This window comes from Gavia stellata, chromosome 10, assembly GCF_030936135.1.
Source record: "Gavia stellata isolate bGavSte3 chromosome 10, bGavSte3.hap2, whole genome shotgun sequence".
Lineage (NCBI taxonomy): Eukaryota > Metazoa > Chordata > Aves > Gaviiformes > Gaviidae > Gavia > Gavia stellata.
The window spans coordinates 17,028,868-17,047,752 of record NC_082603.1 but is presented as its reverse complement, the minus strand read 5'-3'; the positions used below and the strand labels follow the sequence as shown (position 1 = coordinate 17,047,752).

Sequence of the window (18,885 nt, the reverse complement as noted above, 5' to 3'; positions counted from 1 at the left end):
ATTAACTAATGGTTGCTGCACTCTCATGAGATAGATAAATGTTATTTCTATTTTACAAAGGGTTACTGAAGGCTATAAAACATGTGGTGGCTCATGAAATATATCTCTCTTTACAGTGAACTGCCATAATGCTTTTACTATGATGTGCAAAGAATATTTTAAGACATATGCTAATGTTAACAATTTGGGAGTGTCACTGTCTTTTTAAGCAACCAAGGTTCACTGGCAAAAGAATTGAACAAACTAAGCATGAAAAGCATCAGATGCTGCCAGCAAGGCTGCTGAAATTCATACAAACCATGACTCGGGGAATGCATTGGGACTGTCCCACACAGCACCACTTCCAAAACGATGGTGCTGGGACCCCCTGCTGGGGGTGGCCCTTCACATACTGTGATGAAGGCACTGGCTCCCTTTCTCAGTCCCTTCCCCCAGACTTTATGGCTGCTCAGCCCTGGCAGATGATCCTTGGTGAAGCACTGCCCCAAGTGTGCTGTCAGGGTGAAAAAGAGATTTTGGGGTGAAAAAGCTGAAAATGTTTTCTATGAATTTGGGATTGCAATTTTTCAATGAAATTACCCTGAAAACCAAATGGACCCGAATCTTTAAAGGCCAAAAGCTTAGAGCTGCTAAAACCAAAAAGGAGCAAACCACCTTCAGCTTCTTAAATCTGAGCCCTGCAGAACTACATTTTTGTCATATGCTATCATAGCTACTCCATTGTTAAAACAAATGGAAAATCTTCACTTTTTCACCAAAACCTCCTGAAGAGCAATCTGGCCTGCTGAAACAATGCCATGCTTTTTTGGAATGGCCTGGGGTACACTGGGCTTTGCCTGCTGGTGGACACATGTAACCCAGCACTAGGCCATGCATAGCACAACACACATGTTTACCATGAGGATGCGCTTGCTTCACTTAAGCAGGCTCTCTGCAGAGGCCATCACGGGGTTTGGTTATCAGCCCTGAACTGTGTGTAGCTGCTGCAGGCTTCAGAGAACTTTTCCACAGATAGGGTTTCTGCCTCTGCAGTATTCTCAGTGGGGAGGAAGTAAACAGCAGGCTTGCCAGGGTGACATTTTGTCAGGCTAACAGGTAATGACTGATGGGAATGACAGGTCAAATTATGTATAAATCTGCAACCTGTCATTATCTGAAGTACTAGCATTTGGCTGAACAGAGCACACTGACAGAACTGTGAGATGATTTCTATAGTGCTTTTTTTTTTTTTTTTTTTTTTGAGTGAAAGGCTCACTGTGAACTGGGAAGAGGCGCCACTTCATAAAATCTGGAGCACACGTGCTGGTTCAGGCAGTGCTAATGGGGGTCCACAGACCCACTGTCTCCATGTAGCCATGAAATCTCCAGACCCAGGAGCACAGGCTCTTTCTTTTTTCATCACAGAGCAACAAACCACCTCTTTCTCCTTTAGCTTCTTTATTCTGCACTTCACCAAGGAAAGAAACTCCTGGTACCTGCAAAAATGAACTGCAACCACAGTCCTGGAATCCTTTGCTAGATTCACATGAAATTTAAGACAAAAAACAGTCAACCTTCATAAATACCATGAACAGGAATTATGGAAAAGGTTAGAGAATATCAGGCTATTGTTGAAAACTGCAGCATCCACAAGGGAAAGAAAAGGGCTGATATTAACAGAAACCAATGTTGTATATCCATTTTGATTGCAGATACTAGTCATGTAGTTATAAATGGACTCCTGTTTAAGGACATGTTTAGGATTTTGGAAAGAAAGAGTTTCAAGAGCCTAAATTGCCTTGGGATTCTGCAAGGCCTGTAAGTATCTTCAAGGACCAAAACCTACAGCTTTGCGTATTGGTATATCGAGATATGATTAAGTCTATGGTTAGGGTTTGGTAATATACTTGAAGAAACTGGGTTCATTCTTCATTCTTCAAGACTTACAGAGATAGCGAGACAGGTACCAATTACATTGGGACAAGCATTTTCTATTCAATTTTTCTTTAGGAAATGATTCTTTGGATATAAAGAAAGCTGGGTTTTAGAGATGAAATTAGGGTACTACATTTCAATGGGTTCTGCAGAGTTACCTGAAGGATGCAGTGTTTGTTCTAACATCGGCCAGTTCTTTGCATTCAGTTTTGCTACAGGCACTAGTCATATGCTATAGCATGAAGCTTAGTTTAAGTTAGATAAAGACTTTTAAAAATATAACATTTTTGCTGGATCCTGTGTAATCACAGGTATAGTTCCAGTGCTGACATTGTTAGGGATCCAAGCGTTATATTTGGGGTGCTCTGTTGACAACAGATTCTTGGCTGTAATCAATGAGAAGGTTTAGGTTAGGTTATTATTATTGCCTGGAAAAGTAAGGCTAAAAAACCCGCAGATTTTTTTTTTTTATTTTGTGTGATACGCAAAAATTGGTAGAAAACTGCTGCTTAAGGGGCCACTGTTTTGTGTTCTTTTTAGGCCTGGTTGCAACAAAGGCCAGGATTGGGATTAGAGGTAGAATCTCGACAAAGGCAGCTTCTGAAGTCTGGGTTATGGCAGGATAAGGAAAAGAACAAATTCATTCAGTTATGTCTCAGTTATTGCTCTTGCATGTATACCTTAGGACTAGGGTTAGAAACGGTGCTTGGGAGTCTTAAAGCACCCAGCAATGAAAGTATTCATCAGAATTAAGATAAAGTGCTTTTACTCACACATCATCCACAAAACATGGATATGGCATTTGCTGCAGATAAATTCCTAATGGCACTTCAGTATTGGTCTGAGCCTTTATAATCCCATGCTCAATCATGTCTTGGAGATATGCAAAGCCTCCCCAGATATAGCGTAAATCATCCACAGGATCAGCTCTTGGACCAGGATCCCAGTACCTCAAAAGAAAATTCACACGGAAATCATTTGGGTAAACAATGCCTTTAGGGGAGGGGTGGGGGGAGATGAATAAAAAAAATATTATCTTAGCTACTGAAATTGTAGGGGCACTGCCTGGAGTTGTCTTTTCTAGATTTTGGTCTGCCAGACCACATTGCTTGAGAAAGTATATGACCTGGAAGGTTCTTTCGTTTCCTTTTATTTTCTCTACACTGACACACAATAGCAATTTTGGCCAAAAATGTACATAAATTAATCATGTAGCAGAGTAACTGTTCTAGAATAGAAATAATGGTATTTGGAATATGGTATGCTTGGAGATTAAACAGGAACAGCTGAATTGCAACTACCAGACACTATTATATTTCTCTATGTAGGCAATCCTGAGAAATTATTTCTGCTATCCCTTTAAGTGAGTCCATTTGAGAGGGACTTGAGATGAAACAGCAGAGAAGTTCTGCTGTCCAGGTGGAGAACATCTGGGTCAAAATCCAGGTAGAAATTCCTTGTCTGCCTCTCCCAGTGATGGAGCCAACTAAAAAACTTAAGCAGGTTACTGAATAGATTCTGAGCAGAGTCATTTCCTTTGCCATGTATCTATGCACCTACCCACTGCTTGGCTTAACTGTCACAAGAGTGATACCACTTGTGTCAATACCTAGTAACTGGAGATGGATTCTGTACTGCATTACATACTAACTGTTGGTGAATACAGTTGGATTTCATGCATGTATCCAGTGCAAGTTCTAATGTCCTTATGTCTCTCATATTCATATTACACCAGGCAAGAACTGAGAAGGAACCATCACTTACCTGTCTTTGATTTTGTTTGTTTTCTCCACTGCATCTATGTCCATCCGGATCTTGTATTTCACAAGTGGTGGAAGACTGCTGGTTGTAGGCTCAATGTCTGGAAAAACCACACCAGCCCAGAATTTGTTTTCCTCCAGCAGATGAAGGGCTTGATGAATCAGTTGAGTTTCGTCAAGATAACCTTCAAATTTATCCAAGGTCAAGCACTACAAATAATTACAAAGAGAAAAATCGCATGGGAATAAACTAGTAAGAGGCATACACTAAAGCAAACATCAGTGGTTGAAAACAGAAAAGGGAGGTAGGTTCATCTGAAGTAGTTGCTATTTTCAGCTTTAAAAACTTATGCTGAAACTATTAAAAGTTGACTCTCTCCTCCTCCCTGAAAACTTCCCCATTCTTAATCTAATTCTTACGACAAATTCAAAACACACAGCATTATCAATGCAAGCTCAGAAACATCATTCTCCCTAAAAAGAACTATAAACCTCAGATTTACATGTCCGTGGTCAATGTGAGTGGACGGAATAATTTTGAAAGCAGTTTATTCCTGATATGTAAGGATTGCCTCCTCCAAGGTCAATAAATATCCATCCCAACAAGTAAGAAATCAAGCAAGGGTGGCCACTAAAGCAGGAGCTGCTGTTGCAGTTCAAATATGACAGGGCAAATTTAAGTGTACCTGTTCAAAATGTATAGCCAGTACTAGGTTTAAACAAAGCCTATGGTGCCACATTAACTAATTAGATAGAAAGAAATATTTCTTTAAAATATATTTAAGCCACTGTAATCATTCAGCCATGGAAATGTGAACTCTGCCACCTGGACTGTACTCGTAAGGTTCCCTCAAAAAGCCAAATATCTGAATTGGAAAGGCTAAAGCTGCAGCACAAATGAGGTCCCAGTATCAGGAACTGTCTCCCCCAGTCTCCATACAGGAGATAAAGTTAACTCAGCTATAAAATAAATCTGGCCACGATCGCTTTTTAGCGGTCCAGTTGAATCAAAACACTATCCTTTTTCAAGTTTTGGGACATTTTTTTTCAGCCTAGGAAGTGCCTGAGTGAATACCAGGGAGCTAAAGGATGACTGATCCATAAGAAAAGCATGTTAGCCACGGACTTCAGCTGAAAAGCACTTTGTCAAGTGAAGCGCTGGCAGAATCAGAGCATAAATTTGAATTGTAAAGTCTCTTAGGTATTTAGGCATTTATTTCTATTTAATGCCAGTCAACTAGTCAATTGATCTTACTGATAATATTGTGTCCCTACTGAATTCTGACATGTGATTAACCTGCTGCTTAAGTTAACATGCTTTGGCTATCTCAATAATAAAATGTAGTTTACCCTTCACAGCAAACTGTCTTCCTTCTTAGTTTCTGCCATTATTGTGAAAAGTATTATTATCACTCCATATACAAGACACCAAGTCATCAAAACCTAAGCCCTTGGTGCCCTCCATTTAACTCCTACTTAACAGGCATTGTAAGACAAAAAGATTGTGAATACTATGAACTCTGTCATTAGTTATCTGTAAAATTACAGACTTATGTTTGTATATTTAGCTTCCACCCTTCAGGATTGGCAAGACATTACCAGAGAGTAGAAGTATTTAACCCCCAATGGACTGGGAGATACTTATTTGAATTATCTTGCTTCATAAAATTCCAGGAGGCAAACTTATCTTCTTGATCATCTCTTGCAGGTCAATAACTAAAAATTACTCCACATCAAAGTGCTCATACAGGCAACTTGTTATTTAATGGGCAGACATCTTAAAGACTCCTTTATTTAATTTCTCCCTGTGATAAATCATGCTCTGTTTCCTTTAAAATTTGAAGAATTACAGTTTATTAGGATCTATACGAAAATATATTTTTAACCGGCAGCAAAACAAAACAGTGCTTAAACTGATAACTTCAATATTTTGTAGCTTTACTCTTCCTGATGTTTCGCAAGTGTTCATTCTCCTAGTTTGCTTTACAAAATTAAACTACATAGAATTTCATACCAGAAAGCAAAACAAGGCAGAAAAAAATTCTGATTTGTATGCCAGAAGAGAAATCAAATTAGACTGATGGCTCAGTTTGTATTAATTTTTTTGGGATACGTTTATCCCACATAGTTAACTGAGTTCTGGGACTCAGTTTAGTTCTTGCCAAAGTGTCAGTGTTTCCACAGCAAAGTCCTGCTGCGTAACTGTGTCTTTGTAGTGTCTGGAGGACTATTTGCTGTTTCTTTGTTATGAGGAATTATTTTCAAGGTACTTGTTGCAGCTGCAGAAGAACTCATGTAGTTTTCCAGGAGAATCTGTGGCAATGGCACTGCCAAAGTACTGACAGACAACTGATCCTGTCTAGATTTTCACTGCAGAATAGACAGTGTCTGGACTAGGCTGAGGAGCAGTATAGGCTCTTATCCAGGGGTCCAGTCAAGGAAGCAGCAAGTGTTCAAACCACAAAACACAAGCGCTTATAGATCTGCATGAGTGGAATGAAACCAAAGCTTATATAAGAACATAGTCTAAGACACCAGTGTTGCAATGATTCACACCATTTGAAAGTGAAAAGAGATTTTATATTGTAATCTACTAGCCAAAAGCTAGAATTTCTTTCTTGTAACATTAATTGCATTCAAAACAAAGGCTGTATGCTCTACCTAGGCTTTTTTCAGTGAAATGCACCACAGCTTGTGCTTTCATAAACCTCACTATATCAAAATTCATTCATCAACCACTTGTGGAAATTTATTTCAGATCTTCTCCGACTAATTATTTAACAATTTAAAATGGTCCAATGAAGATGGGAAAACCAAAACTAAAATACTAAGAACGGGTTTGTAAGACAAAACAAGAAAATAATAACCATAAAGAGGTGACTATGTAGCTCTCTCAAACAGTTCAGCTGTTCTGTGGCCTAAGGTAATCAAAGGGAAAAACAGAAAATTCTTGAGGTGGTGAGGATGACCAGCCACTGCATAATTTGTGGGATTCTCAGCTGCACCACAGCTTGCAGCAGAGATCTGGAGTCTCCAAAGACAGTTGCTGGCAGCTCACTTACCCTCATCGCATACTATGGTAAGGAGTAGGGTGTCCTTGAAAGGGAGCTATTTGTTCTCATTGTGCTTGGCACAGTGCAAAAACATTCTCAAATGCTAACAACTCAGTGTAAACAGCAGACTTAAAAGAATAAGCTCATTACAAAGAGCTTTAGGACACAAAGATCTATTACCAGGTACAGTAACTGCCCTGATATTGTGGATGTTCCAGCACTGACCTGCTGCAAGCAATATATTTCACTCAGCTTGAGTAAGAAATAATTCTGCTAACATGATGCAAAAAGATCATCAGAAGAATCAGCAGAGCTTTGTGCAAAAGCTTTATCGTTCCCACTTGTAATGGCTATAGGAAGGCAGATAAACTCAGTTCCTGCCTTCTTGCAGGGGATGAATGGTCTTTTAGACTGAACTGGATCGGAATTAGGAGAGGTAGGCTTGGTCCTGTTGCTTACAACTAGTATCAATTTTCTGAGAGCTTGAGGCTCAGCTTATTTAATCATTAAATAACAATGAAATATTTACTTTTCTTCAGAGATGCTTGTAAGATGTAATTAATCTTTATAAAGACCCTGACCCTCATATGGCAGATGCTAAGTTTTGAGTTCTCAAGTTTTAATACTACTACCAACAGCAACAGTTTCTTAAACGCTCGGAGTTAACCTGCAACATTGTGGGGTCCACTAGTTTTGCCTGGGCTCACGAGTTTACAATGAAGAGTTGGCATTTCATTATCTAACTTAGCAGGAATCCACCCCATCTCAAGTCCGGTTCCAAACACATATTTACCTGCAGTCAGAAATATACAGGATTAAAAACAACAACAACAACAAAAACAACCCCCAAAACTCCTGGTGTCACTTACCCAGCTCTGGGAAGGACTGGATGCAGCAGTTTGCCTAGCTCTCTAAAAACATATAACCATTTTTGCACTGGACATAGTCTGAGTCTGACGAACTTATCAGTAAGTTAGATTGCCCATAACAGAGTAACATCTTACTAGAAGTATCTTCCAAAGTATTTTTACAATGGCTTGATAATTTAATCTACATTTTTAGCATTTTTTATTTATGTAATGAAACTTCACCTCACTTCCTGCACTGTGGCTCTCAAAAAGCCTCAGAGAGCCCCACTAAAAACACAGCACTGTAGAGAAGGAGGGGGTACAGATTCCAGGAAAGAGACACAGATATCTTGTCAGAAGTGACTACAGACAAGTGGAAACTCCCTCATTGGTTTCAATGGAATTTTGATCAGCTGCTTAAAAATCTGAAGGGGGACTTACCAAAGAACTATTAACTTCTCTGGTCCTGGTCTTGCTGAATTTAGTGGCCTGTCAGTTATTAGTACTTAGAAAAAACAGTTTCCTTGAGGTTTTGCATTCACTTTCTGCTTCTCAGCATCAAGGTGTGTTCAGACATTCAACCAACATTTTGAATATAGCATTTGGGGATAATAAAATTGAAGGTTTTTTCATAATAATAAGTATTCACGTTCTTGTACTGCTGTGTTATTTTAAAAACACGCTTTTGATATTGACATTAAATCTGAAACAAATGAAGATGTCTTATGATTTTAACCTTCTTCTCTGTGGCCACATACCCCAAGTACTGCCTACCCTGCTTTAAGGTATTCTCTACAAGTATTCCCAGCAGTGGGAGGGCTGACCTTACCTCCAGATACTGACTGAGCAAACGCAGAGCTTGGTCTGCAGCACTGAAGATGTTACGCCAGTCAAAGTCTGCCATTCCCTTCTCACGGCTCCCTGGAGACCCGTTGTGGAGAAAGTTGATTATGTGTTCAGCAGTTAAGCCTTCAGCACCCAGCTGGCTGTTCAAGAAGTCCCTCACTGTAGGGTGCTTCAGAGAGTCCTGAGGAAACACATCAGGACAGCTTCACTACAATGATCCTTTTCATGTGCCCTGTTTAGCTAGTTTTCCATTTCCGCAGCTCTTTCTGAGCTATGAAGTAGTACAAAAGGGTATGCTAAGGAATTGATTTTATAAATGGGCAATTGCATAGCTGAACTGGAGGGGTGACTTGAAGAACGGAAGAAAAGAAATTTATCCTTGACTATTTATTGCATTTTCCCTTATAAGCAAGAGGATAAATGTAATAAATGTCTAATCTAATAGAGAAGAGTGTGGAAAAACCAATGTTTTATCTAGTATGAACTGCTTTATGAACTTTAACTAGAGATATTACTTGCAGCTGATCAAAGTAAGATCTAAGGGGTGTGGAAATAAGCAATTTCCTCAGGTAGTAAATTGATGGACCCAGCAAAACCATAGCCCTACTGCCTTCTTTGCCTATGCAGAACCCAAGAAAATCAAGTTGTTTGCTCTTGAAGGACATTTTGAAGATACAGGGAAGCAGCGATTGCTGCCTTTATTAGCCAGATTCTAGAGAGTGTCCAGACTTGAATTTTTGTCACAGAGACACTGTAATGCATCTAAGACCAGCCTTCAAACCAAGCCCAGTAATCAATCCAACAGCCTTAAAGGCCACAGATTCCTTGCTGCAAAGGCTGTGCTTCCAGCCAAACCTTCCAAATTAATTCTCTTCTCCCTTAGTAAAAATAAAGGATGGTGAAAGGCTGCTCTTACTGAGGATCCCTGCTAAGTCATAACATACACGGATCATATTCATTTGCAGGCTGTTTTGAAAGAAGTACCACAGCTGAGGTCCTACTTCTTCCCAAGCTTTGGTCAACAGCCTGAGGCGTTCAAGTTCCTCAAAAGTGGAGTTTGCCTGAGGAATAAAACAGCAGAAAAGAGTGTTAGAAAGCTAAGGAGATAAACAAACAGTATTTATGATCCAGCTATTCAGTGACAGTGAAACCTGTAACTTACAAATGTTGTAGTTTTTACCATCAATGTTAATAAACTTGTTAAAATAGCAGAAATGTTGTTAATCCTCAGAAAAAGAATTTGTAAAATCCATCTGGAATCAAAGTCACTTAGGACAAATTTCTGTTGTATATGTAATGGAAAACACAAGTGCATATTAACCCCAGTTAACTTAAATTCCTTTAAATACTCAGGTTTTAGGTAGAATGATTTCTTCCTCTCTTTTTCCCCTTGACTATTTCTCTCCATTAAGAACTATAAAAGAAAGATGATGATGTGGGTAGATGAATAAATGGGAGGCAGTTGAGAAGACAGATACTCTCATAGTTAAGATATTAGTTAAGATTTGAAATGTTGGGCTGCTGTAAATCTGATGTATTCCTGTGTGAACTGCAAGCAGCAGTTCTTCTGTGCCTTACATAGATGTTGAGAGTAAGTGAATTGCTGGTTATGAGGTGGCCAAAACCTAGGTCATATGCGACCTTGATTTAACTGCTCAGATTCATTTCACCCAACTTCAGGCACTTAGCTGCAGAGTCCAGGCTCCATCCTATTTATTATGAAGTGAAAGTTATTTATGATTTCAACATATATAATACTAAACCATGATGTTGCTATTGGTTTGTAGTCTCTCAGTGTTAGGTCTCAATGAGTCTATCCAAGCCTCATAGCTGCCCCATTTAAATATTTACTGGCATAGAGCTGTTGGTGTTCCTACATCTGTAAAATATATATAAACATTACTATTTTTACTAGTGTAAATGTGGAATGATGCCAACAAAAGGCTACTTGAGCTGGAAAAAGCATGTAGTGTGAACCAAGATGGAAAGAATCAGCAAAGATCTGTCTGCTGTTTTTTAAATGAAGAGTACCTGTCTCTTCTCTGATGACCATCAGAACAAATGGAGTTCTGAGAAGAAAATCTGATTAGGTTGAGGTAGCTGGGTCACTGTTTTTCAAAAGATGTTTTTCAGAATGCAATTTTTTAGAAATGTACATTTTTGTATTTCAAAACTTCTTACATTTTTTAGGATTTGCCGTACAGAAGGTGAATCAGGAGCAAAGAGAATTTTTCCCATCAGCAGGGGCTTCACAGCACTCCAGGCTATTTTGGTTAAAGGGTTTGATTCCAAGTTCTGGATCAATGCATTGCAAAACGGTGCTAAAGACAGAAAGAAAGACAGTCTTTATGAAACCGTACTCAAATTCTATCCATAGATAATGTCCTACAGGGCTTTTTACTGGCAATGTGGACAGTTTAAAGCATTTTGAATCTGAATGGGTTAAGCATATTCTGTAATGTAGAAGTACAATGCCTGAATAAATGGAAAAGACTACTAAGTAGATATTGGAGTTGTAAAGTAGACACCATGGAAATTGGAAGAGCGAACATAAGTAAGTTTAACCATTTGAAAGTTGCTGTTATTTATAAGGTATTTCAAATGGAAGGAAACTAGGCGGTTCAGATCCCACTGAACAGTTTTGAGCTCTAATTGCTTTTCCCCTAATGACTTAGCTCCTTTGTATTGTAGTTAATACTGACACGAAGCTATTTTCTCCTCCTATTAGTGGTTAATTCTTACACTGTACAAACTGTTGGACTGGAGATCCAGCAGGCTTGGATGTTGAACTCCGGAACAGTTCAGAACTGGATCCTAAAATAATTTAGAACTAAACATTGTAATGTAAACATTTCTATCTTACTCCTGCACTATGAAGTAATTAGTTTACTTGGGTGGTGTTCAACAATTTTGTTCCCTGGCTGAAGAAATGGAGTACTGTGCCTTTTACAGGTCTTTTGAAGGTTCAGACACAAGTAGAGCCAAGTACCAACATGGACAGTGAAAGGTAGGTGTTTCTCTACAGGCAAAGTGCTCACCTGTACCTTGTAACCATACAACCGTATCTATAATAGCAGAAGGGACACAGAAATGTACTACCAGCTATAATATGGCTGTTAGTACAGAAGAAATCGCTGGTGGTCTCAGTGTAGAGAAAAACTAAATAGCAAAGAGAAGGGGACATAAAAAGATAAAATAATGAATGGTAGAAACAATAAAATTGGTTCCTCTTTGCATTCACTCCTATTACTATAGCACAAAGATAAGTGAGGAAATCAAAGCAACAAAAACTGATAAATTGAAATACTTTCTATGTAAGATTTAATTATGCTGTAGAACATTACTGCTACAAAATATGTGTACTTTTACGCAAGACAACAACAGCCATCATGTATCAAATTGAGTATTACTTAAAAGGAGAGGTTTTGAAATTCCTGTGCCCCAGGCCATCAATCAAGTTGAAAGACTTCAAAAAAAAAATTATCTTGGAGAAAAGTAATTCCAGAATGAGGCACTGTGTTTTCCTGAACCTTCTTCAGAAGCATCTAGTTCTTCCCTATATCATTAGCATATATTAGAAGATAACACAGAAGGACTATCTTAATTGTCATGATGACAATATTTATGCTCTCATATTGAAAGCAAATGTGTATTTCTGTCAGTTCTCAATTCCTGGGCTTCTCTGCTTCCAGCTATGAAGTAAGTATGAAGTAAAACCATTTCACCTGTCTCTGATTTCCTGAATCAACTGCTTAAAAATGTTATTTTATAAAAGCAACAGTGGTATTCTAACATAAGTGCACCTGTCTACAGTCTCTGTAATGGTTTGGTGGAAAAACTTACTGGTTGTATTATCATAAAGATAACTGGATTTCTTCTTTGTTGAGTCAATCCCCAGGAAAGCTTTGTAGTTATTATCTTCATACCAGTTGAAGGAAAACACTCTGGATCCACCTCCTTCTGGGTAGCCACAGAAAAGATCAGACAGGGAGCTCACCAAGTAGCCTAAGGATTCTGGCCTTCCGTCTTGTACAAAAGGTTGCAGAACCATCAAAAGGTCCTGAACGCTTGGCTTCCTGACTAGCTGCAGTAAGACAAGACTTTGTTAATTGCAGCCCTCAGAGGAAGTAAGTATCTGGTGAGGTCTCAGTTGTGCCCAGACTGGTAAAGTCTGGATGCAGTCAGAACCTCATCCTTTTATCTCCTCTGTCCTGGTCACAGGCACCATTTTCAGTTCTTGTTCTCTCATGTCTTTTCTGAAGAAAATAATATACTTCATAATTGCCAGTGCTTATGTCTACATTTATTTTGTAATGAAAGAATAATTAATTTCTAAGGAATCAGCTCTTCCCAAACAAGTCTATTTTCTTTTTGATAAAGCAGGTAACTGGAACATAAATAGAACAAAGGAAAAGGAGGACTATGCGCTACCCAGAAAAGTGATGCCATCTATTATTAGACCACTTACCTTTTGCACTGCCTGGGAGACATTAGACAGCACTCTCCCCCAGGTCTTCAGGTCAGCACCTGGTGAGTTTCTGTCCAACACAGTGGGAAGCTGTGAATACATCAGAAATACGGATGAGTTTTGTATAGCTTCCACATGACAACAGCTATTACAGTGAGAGAAGAAAATCCATATGGCATCTCTTTAGTTCAAATACTTAGGGTTATCTGGAGTAGTGAGTCTTGTAAGCCTGTCTTGTGGGGCCACAAATCCAGTACCCATGTGCAGACCCACACAGCAGCCTGTGTGAGTGTTCTTACTAATATGAGGCTGAAACCATCACAGGCCACTGAAAACATAGCTTGGGATTTGTTCTGCTTATCTAAGCCCACCATGCCAAAAGGTGCAAAAATGGAGGAGGAATACAGGAACTGGAATTTCTGAGAAGCTGCTTCTCACAGAGGCTATTCTTCCAGCAAAACATACAGACTCTTGGTAACTTCTGAATTCAGCAAAAGTTGTGATACAGAAGCCCCGGTTTGCCGTGGAGGATTTCCCAATTTTGGAGACAGTCTGGTTCTTGCTGTCTGTCAGAAACGATTACTTCTCCAGGCTCTGGCAGACTGGCCAAACAGTCTTTCCAGCAGAAGTTAACACTTAAGTGATCACTGGCCTCTTAAGAAACAGGTGACATCACAGCATGCCATCTCATACCACTTTGCTTGCATCACTGCATCCTCTTAGTCAGCTGTCTAAAGAATCGTATGTGTGCTTGGACTTAGCACTCTTGAGGCTTTTTCAGGCATATATTTCTTTTGGTATTACAATAAAATACAAAGCTGGACTTTTAGATAGCTAGACTGTAATATTTATGAGAGAAGCCCCTAGAAATACTTCCCCAAAACTGTGTAGCTATACACCCTGCTGATTCCTTGCCATTCCTTTCAGTCAGTAGGTGGTTAAGAAAGCAGAAGACAGCTGCACTGTGTAGATACCTGGCAGGGAATCACAAAGGCAAGAGTTTTTATGGAAAGCTTATGTTAGCATGGTCTGATCTGTCACTTGCAGTTCAGGCAGGTAGTATACACACAGAATGCTTCAAAATACACTTTTCCTTTGTCCTCTAAGGGGAACCAGTCTCTGCAAAGATTAAACAGGATTCTTGGAGCACTTGCCTTAACGTGGCCTTTTTGAAACTATGACCAACAGGTATTGTAAACAATCTGAAGCAAACCAGAGAAAAGCCTGGGATAAATATGGAATTAAGAACCTCCTTCTTGCAGTTAGAGGAAAAGAAAAGTGAAGTAGGGGCAAAATTACACATTTGCTCCTAAATATTATTTCTTGCATGAGGCATTCCGTATGAATCAGGTCTTAATAGAAGTGTCCTAAAATGATTGAATTTGTACTCAGATAGTTCATGTTCTCTAGAAGCACACATAAGACAGAATCAGCAGACATTATATACAACCTACACTCTCATCTGACCTAAATATCAGAGCATACAGTTGGGAATGTTGAAAACAAATTCTGGTACGTGATTGGTTATACTATACAACTGTAGCCTGAAAACCATGAAGTACAGAGTGACTGACAGTGTAAGAGTGCAGAAAATAACCCGGGTCTTGAATACACAGGTTTTTCTAATGTAGAAGTTTTAAAACTAAAGTAGAATTTTAAAAATTCCAATGAAGATTCGTTCTGCATATGCAACTGAGTGTAGATTTACACTCAGTTTGATTACATATCAAGTGAAAGTGGTGACACTGATCAAAGCAGCTGTTTCAGCAACATGGTTTCTAGGCTTAGTGAAGAACTGCTTATCTCCACCAAAAATTGCAGTAAGGCATTAAATAATTTCATTTTAATTTATTTATAGTTTTAAAGAACTTCAAATGAAGCTTAAACAGGCAGGTTCAAGAACAGCAGTGCTCCAGAAAGAGGCTCATTTTCCTTGCTGCGGCTGAGCAGCCAGACAGTAAAGGAAGGGTCTTATTTTCCCATATCTGCTTTGCTATCAAAAATATGAGTTGCTTTAAATTCTGGCAAAAAACCCTGGAGGGTATACACAAGCACATGAAGGATTTGGGTGTATGTTTATGCACATATATACCTGAATATGTTGATCACAAATGCAACAAGAAACATTGATTTCAAAGTGATGGAAAAGCACATTGGAAAAATAACTGTGGCAAGGAGTGCTTATGCACAGTCTACCTTTTAGTTTAACAGGAGTAACTGAGATAGATTTTGATTTAAAAAAGGGGACTTCTGCCTTGGAAAAAAAACCAGAAATATATTAAAATTATTATTTAGCCACTATAATGATGGGAGTGTGAAAAAGCTTCTACCACCTTGAGGTCTCATTGTGCTAGGCATCATGAAAAGATAATCCATCTTCTCCACAGCTGGGTGCACATTAAAACCCACTGGGAATCAGGGTATGGATACCCTTCCAACACACAGACTTCCAATACTCAGGGGAAGTCTTGCAGACAAATCTTGCAGTAACAGACCAGACCATAAGCCTGCATCTGAACACCTAGTCTTTCAGAACTCCAGATTTTGGTTTCATATTTATGTTCCTAATTTCCATGTAAGTCTGTTTTTGTTTAAACACAGACAATTGTTTCATCAAATCTCATCTTTCCGTTTTGTTTGATATAGCAGCAAAATCATGATGTGATAGCAGCTTAATTTTAAAGCTGGGCAGTGCAGTGTGCATATTCACATTAAGTTCTTAAATGCTAGAAATCTATCTTACAAGTACTGTAGCATTAATTCTCTGCTACTTCCAGCAAGCATCAGATATATGAAAATATCCGAGCATATTTTTAGAAATGGAAAACAGCAGCTTTCAAAAGCTGACCACAGGTTCTTATCAGGATTGGCAAAATCACATGGGCACAATGAATGACTGTCAATCCTACAATAATCAAACAGTAATTTGGTTGGTGTGTCAATTAAAGCTTCTGGCATCCTCTGTTCCCATTTCTGAGCAACTCAGAGCTGAATAAAATCCATGTTAAATTAATCATGATGTTAAACTGCTGTGGCAGAAAAGTCCAATCAATAATTTCTATGTAACTTTAGCAGCTGCTCACATATCCTGCCTGCTGTATACAGCAAACTGCCAATGTGATGGTCTAATGACACTAAGTTACAAGGTGAAAAACAGCAAATTAAATCCATTGTTGAAAAATGCAAAGTCATGATCATGGGGAAAACAAACTTAAAAGATGTATACACAGTGATGGGCTCTAAGTTTGCTATCATGAGGAAAGAGACCTTAGAGTCTTTATGAATAGTTCTCTCAAAGCACCAGCTCAGTGTGCAGAAGACAAATGGAGTATTAGGAAAATATTAGGAAAAGAACAGAGAGCAAAAGCAAAAAACCCCACCCACAGTATGCCATTTTATATCTATAAATAAATATAGATATAAATATTATTACTTTCTAGTATATAGTACAATATAAATAATAACAAATAAACATATATAATGGCATAGTATCTCCATACTGAACCAAGGTTGCAGTTGTGGTTAATTTATGGCAAGACGGTCACAGCTGAAACAGGAACAGCACAAAGAAGGGCAATGAAAAAGAAGAGAGGTAAAGAAAAGCTTCTATAGAAAAAGTGATGAAAGCCAGTACAACTTTTTGTTGTTTGTTTTTTTTTTTAAAAACGGTCATATGGCTAGCCCAACTCAAGCTGCATTCTGGCTTTGACTTCAGTGTAAAACTGTCATGCTGGACAGAGCAAAGACAGGATGGGTTGTATGGCGTATTTTCAGAATCCTCAGCAAGGTCCCTGTAGGTCTTGCCACACACTGTTTTGCTACACAGACTGGAAAGACCAAATGATAGTTCCACACACTCTGATTTTAAAATTGCGTTTGGATCTTTTAGTTCTGTTGTACTGTGAATTTCATCTGTTTCATCCCAAAGCATACTCAGAACTGTCTAGTGTTCTGCAGATGGTAGGTTAATGATCACGCATCCATAACCTTACATTTACAGGGGTAAATAAACAAAGACCACTTGGAACATTGGTGATGTATTACAAAGAAAATTCTTGAAGGGCAATGAAATAGCAGCCAAAAAAATGACAACATAAGGCAGGATTTTAGTGTTAATACTTACCAGCTGAAATAGCTTAAAGAAATCAACATTTGCATACAAGGCATCTTCTACTCTCTGTAGGCTTTCCTGGGACAAGGCACACATGGCCTTGTGCACAGAAGGGAGACCTCTTCGGCTGCTGAAGATAATAAAGCGGTCCAGGAGCATCTGACTGCAAGCAATGTCCTTCAAAGTCAAGCTAGGGACACCGTAGGCAAACTGCAATCAAAACCAACGTTTCATTTACTGTTGTGGAACCTTCATACTGCTCAGGAACAACTAAAGATTTATCAAAAGCGGACACCTTGATATTAGCCCCTGCTAATATTTTCATGAATGGCAGAAGGATGTGGTCAGCTGAAGCATCAACTCTTGAACCACCTTCACTTGATGTTATGCTAGATCACCTTGCCTTCAGTCATGTTTTTCCTCTTCTCATTAGTGATTCTTCCTTTCATTGCAAAAGTTCTTGAGAGTCTTCTTCCCTTTCTCTCTGTCATCTAAGCAGACCTGATGCCATGCCACCCATCCTTGAGGTTAAGGAGAGATAGCTACGGCTTACTTGAAAGCGTTTCCCCAGGACCAACCGATTGTGTCACATTACTCTATCTTTTGTGTTTAAGCTAGTTATATTTTTGCTGTCAGTTGCTCTAAGAGACAAAGGCCAGTTCCATTGATTCTCAATCTTGATTTCCCTCAGTATTTTATTTCAGTTATGAGTATTCCACCCCAATTCTTCCCCACAGCCATTTTTCATCATCACTATGCACAGGCGTACAGCCAGGCTTTACAAAGCCATTTTACATTAAACCACACCCATCTACTGATTACCACTTCTAATATAAACATGGAACAGAAAAGACCAATTATTATCTTTAGTGTTGTTCACCCCCTGGGAACAGATTAGTTTATAGCTAAACTAATGCAAATGCAGAATAACTCCATAGAAATCAGTAGATTTACCTGGGATTTACATTGTTGTAATGAAATACTCTTGGTAGTCTATGATTCTGTTCTACTTGCTTTATAATGGACAGAATACATGGCAATACAATAAAAAGTAGCACTGGAAATTGCTCATAAGCTCATGTTCCCATCCTCTGTCCATCTCCTTTCACAGTACAAATTGTAAGGAAAAAATCTCACAACACTATGATGACTGTAAATGCCTACTGTGCTTGAGATGAACACAGACTTTCAGACAAACAAGAACTATGCACTGACACAATCTCAGTAGGCTGGATGAATTTAATAAACTGCATAGAAAAAGAAATAATAAAAATCTGCACAGAATATAGCTTGCTTTAGAAAAATAATCTGCTGAGCATTCCAGTTTAAGACATTTGGTTCGAAACAAACACACCACACCTATACCAGGTCAGATATAGGTGCACATTTATTTCCGATCTAAAGCAAATTAACAAGGCCATCTAAGAGATTCTGAACATTATCAAAATTTTATATTTGCAAATGTCCTATAGTTAGCAGCTGACACTTGTTTGGTGGTGCCTGTAAAGAGAAATATTTAAAAACCCAGAGGCATGAGAAAAAACTTAATTCAGTTGCTTTGGAGACTGGATTCAAGCTTGAGGAGTTATTCATTAAGTGCTTCAAATGTCAGAAGCAACCAACAGAACTGCAAGGGTGGTTGTGGAAAGTCAGCATCCAGAATAGGAAAGGCAGGGGAAGAGAGGGCTAGTACAACTTATATTTTGTCTACAATGACTGCCATGAGTTTCAGTTATGGAACTGCAGCTGACAAAAAGGAAGGACCTGAATTATGCACAGATTGCGTGCAAAAAAGGGATGTGAATTTCTAGTAAAAATATATAAGTACTGTCCCTATCATCACTACAGCTGTACCCGTATAAAGGCATTGTTAACACTAGTTGAA

General features: G+C 38.7%; 1 protein-coding gene across 1 annotated transcript in view; it reads right to left on the bottom strand.

Annotated features, from left to right (window-relative positions):
- Nucleotides 1-18,885, bottom strand: part of ABCA4 (ATP binding cassette subfamily A member 4) — a 76,864-nt gene that overhangs the window by 45,192 nt on the left and 12,787 nt on the right. The window contains exons 6-13 of the mRNA XM_059822263.1: nt 17,013-17,210; nt 12,890-12,979; nt 12,265-12,505; nt 10,603-10,742; nt 9,366-9,482; nt 8,405-8,602; nt 3,679-3,884; nt 2,688-2,864 (exon numbers count right to left, since the gene is read on the bottom strand). Of these exons, the coding sequence (XP_059678246.1) occupies nt 2,688-2,864; nt 3,679-3,884; nt 8,405-8,602; nt 9,366-9,482; nt 10,603-10,742; nt 12,265-12,505; nt 12,890-12,979; nt 17,013-17,210 (1,367 nt within the window). The remainder of the gene's footprint in view (nt 1-2,687; nt 2,865-3,678; nt 3,885-8,404; nt 8,603-9,365; nt 9,483-10,602; nt 10,743-12,264; nt 12,506-12,889; nt 12,980-17,012; nt 17,211-18,885) is intronic.